A 1,415-nucleotide genomic window follows, 5' to 3' on the forward strand; every position below is an offset into this window, starting at 1 on the left:
TATCCATGTGAGTTGTGTATATCCATGTGAGTCGTGTGTGTATCCATGTGAGTCGTGTGTATCCATGTGTGTATCCGTGTGAGTTGTGTATATCCGTGTGAGTCATGTGTGTCTGTGTGAGTCGTGTGTGTATCTGTGTGCATCGTGTGTATATCCGTGTGAGTTGTGTATATCCATGTGTGTCGTGTGTGTATCCGTGTGGGTGTGAGTAAACTTCTCTTTCTCTGAGGAGTCAAGCCTACATAAATCTTGAAGGTGCTGGTGTGTGGTTTGCTATCCCTGTTGAACTTGAACGCAGCTGACGTATGAGTCCAGGCTGGCGTGGAGTGAGAGAGAGGCAGGTCTCAGGGACATGGGCGTGGGCATTTCACCAGCTTTGGAGGAAGACAGCTGAGAATGTGACCGTGACGTTTGAGAATTGAGACCCGGTAGGAGTCAGAGCAGTGCGGCTTTCATGACCCCGTTTCCGTGGGCGCAGAGCAGGGTGCAGAGCCGGCCTGTCCTGAGCTCCCAGATCACAAGCGAGAGCAGCAAGGACAGTGTTGTGAGAAGGTCAGAGGAAGGAGCCAGGAGAGGAAAAGCACTGGATCTGGGCAAAAATGTGTCACTTCAGTGCAACAACTCAGGCGGCCACACCAAATACTGGAAAGCACGACGCCCATGCAGTGGTTCTCTCCCACATGCTGCTGAGCAACTGTTTTGAATGACTGTGTTTTCACTACATATCTGGCTTCTAACAACTGTGGGGCTCCTAGGGAGGTTGCAGGGATGTTGAAGTGACCACCAGGACCATGCGGACGGTGTCCGGGAAGCTGCCCAGGAAGCTGCAGAGTGAGAAGCGCTTCCAAGTGCTTTATTGTGTGTCCGCACCCAGGGTCCCGCCTGCCATGAGGACCCCCGCTCATGCCATCTCTCCCGTGGGCTTGAGCGCGTCCCTTAGCCTGTCTGGGCCTTGGTTTGCTCATCTGTGAAATGAGGAGGATGTTGAGCCCCACAGGGTTGCCACAGGACAGGACTTAGAGATGCGTCGAGGCACCCAGCAGTACCAGCGAGGTGGCAGCTGTCCCTCCTCACTGCTGTCCTTCCTCACTGCTGTCCCTTCCAGCATTTCACCCTGGGTTGGAGACGCCCTCCAGCTTACCTTGGAAAACCCAGCTGGGCACAGGCAACTTTAGCGTAGTGACCCTTCCAGTCATCAGAGCACATGGTCTTCCATGAAGCAGCTGTGAACACCTGCAGTACAGCATTCTGACCACTCACGCGGACTGCCCAGTGCACAGGGAGAAAGTCCCATGAGCGGCCAGCGGAGCCCTGAGCCACAGGCCAGCTCCAACCCTCCTCTGCGCAGCCTGATCCACTCCTCCTCCCGGCGGCCATGCCCCGGGCAGGGAGAGCGCTTACTGTCTGCACCCCCA

General features: G+C 55.6%; 1 protein-coding gene across 2 annotated transcripts in view; it reads right to left on the reverse strand.

Annotated features, from left to right (window-relative positions):
* TMPRSS3 (transmembrane protease, serine 3) overlaps nt 1-1,415 on the reverse strand; it is a 21,406-nt gene that overhangs the window by 12,664 nt on the left and 7,327 nt on the right. For both annotated transcript variants that reach the window (XM_003798069.1, XM_012810291.1), the window contains exon 5: nt 1,142-1,309. In XM_003798069.1, coding sequence (XP_003798117.1) covers nt 1,142-1,309 — 168 coding nt within the window. The remainder of the gene's footprint in view (nt 1-1,141; nt 1,310-1,415) is intronic.

Source organism: Otolemur garnettii, unplaced genomic scaffold, assembly GCF_000181295.1.
Source record: "Otolemur garnettii isolate 467f Iridium unplaced genomic scaffold, OtoGar3 scaffold00128, whole genome shotgun sequence".
NCBI lineage: Eukaryota > Metazoa > Chordata > Mammalia > Primates > Galagidae > Otolemur > Otolemur garnettii.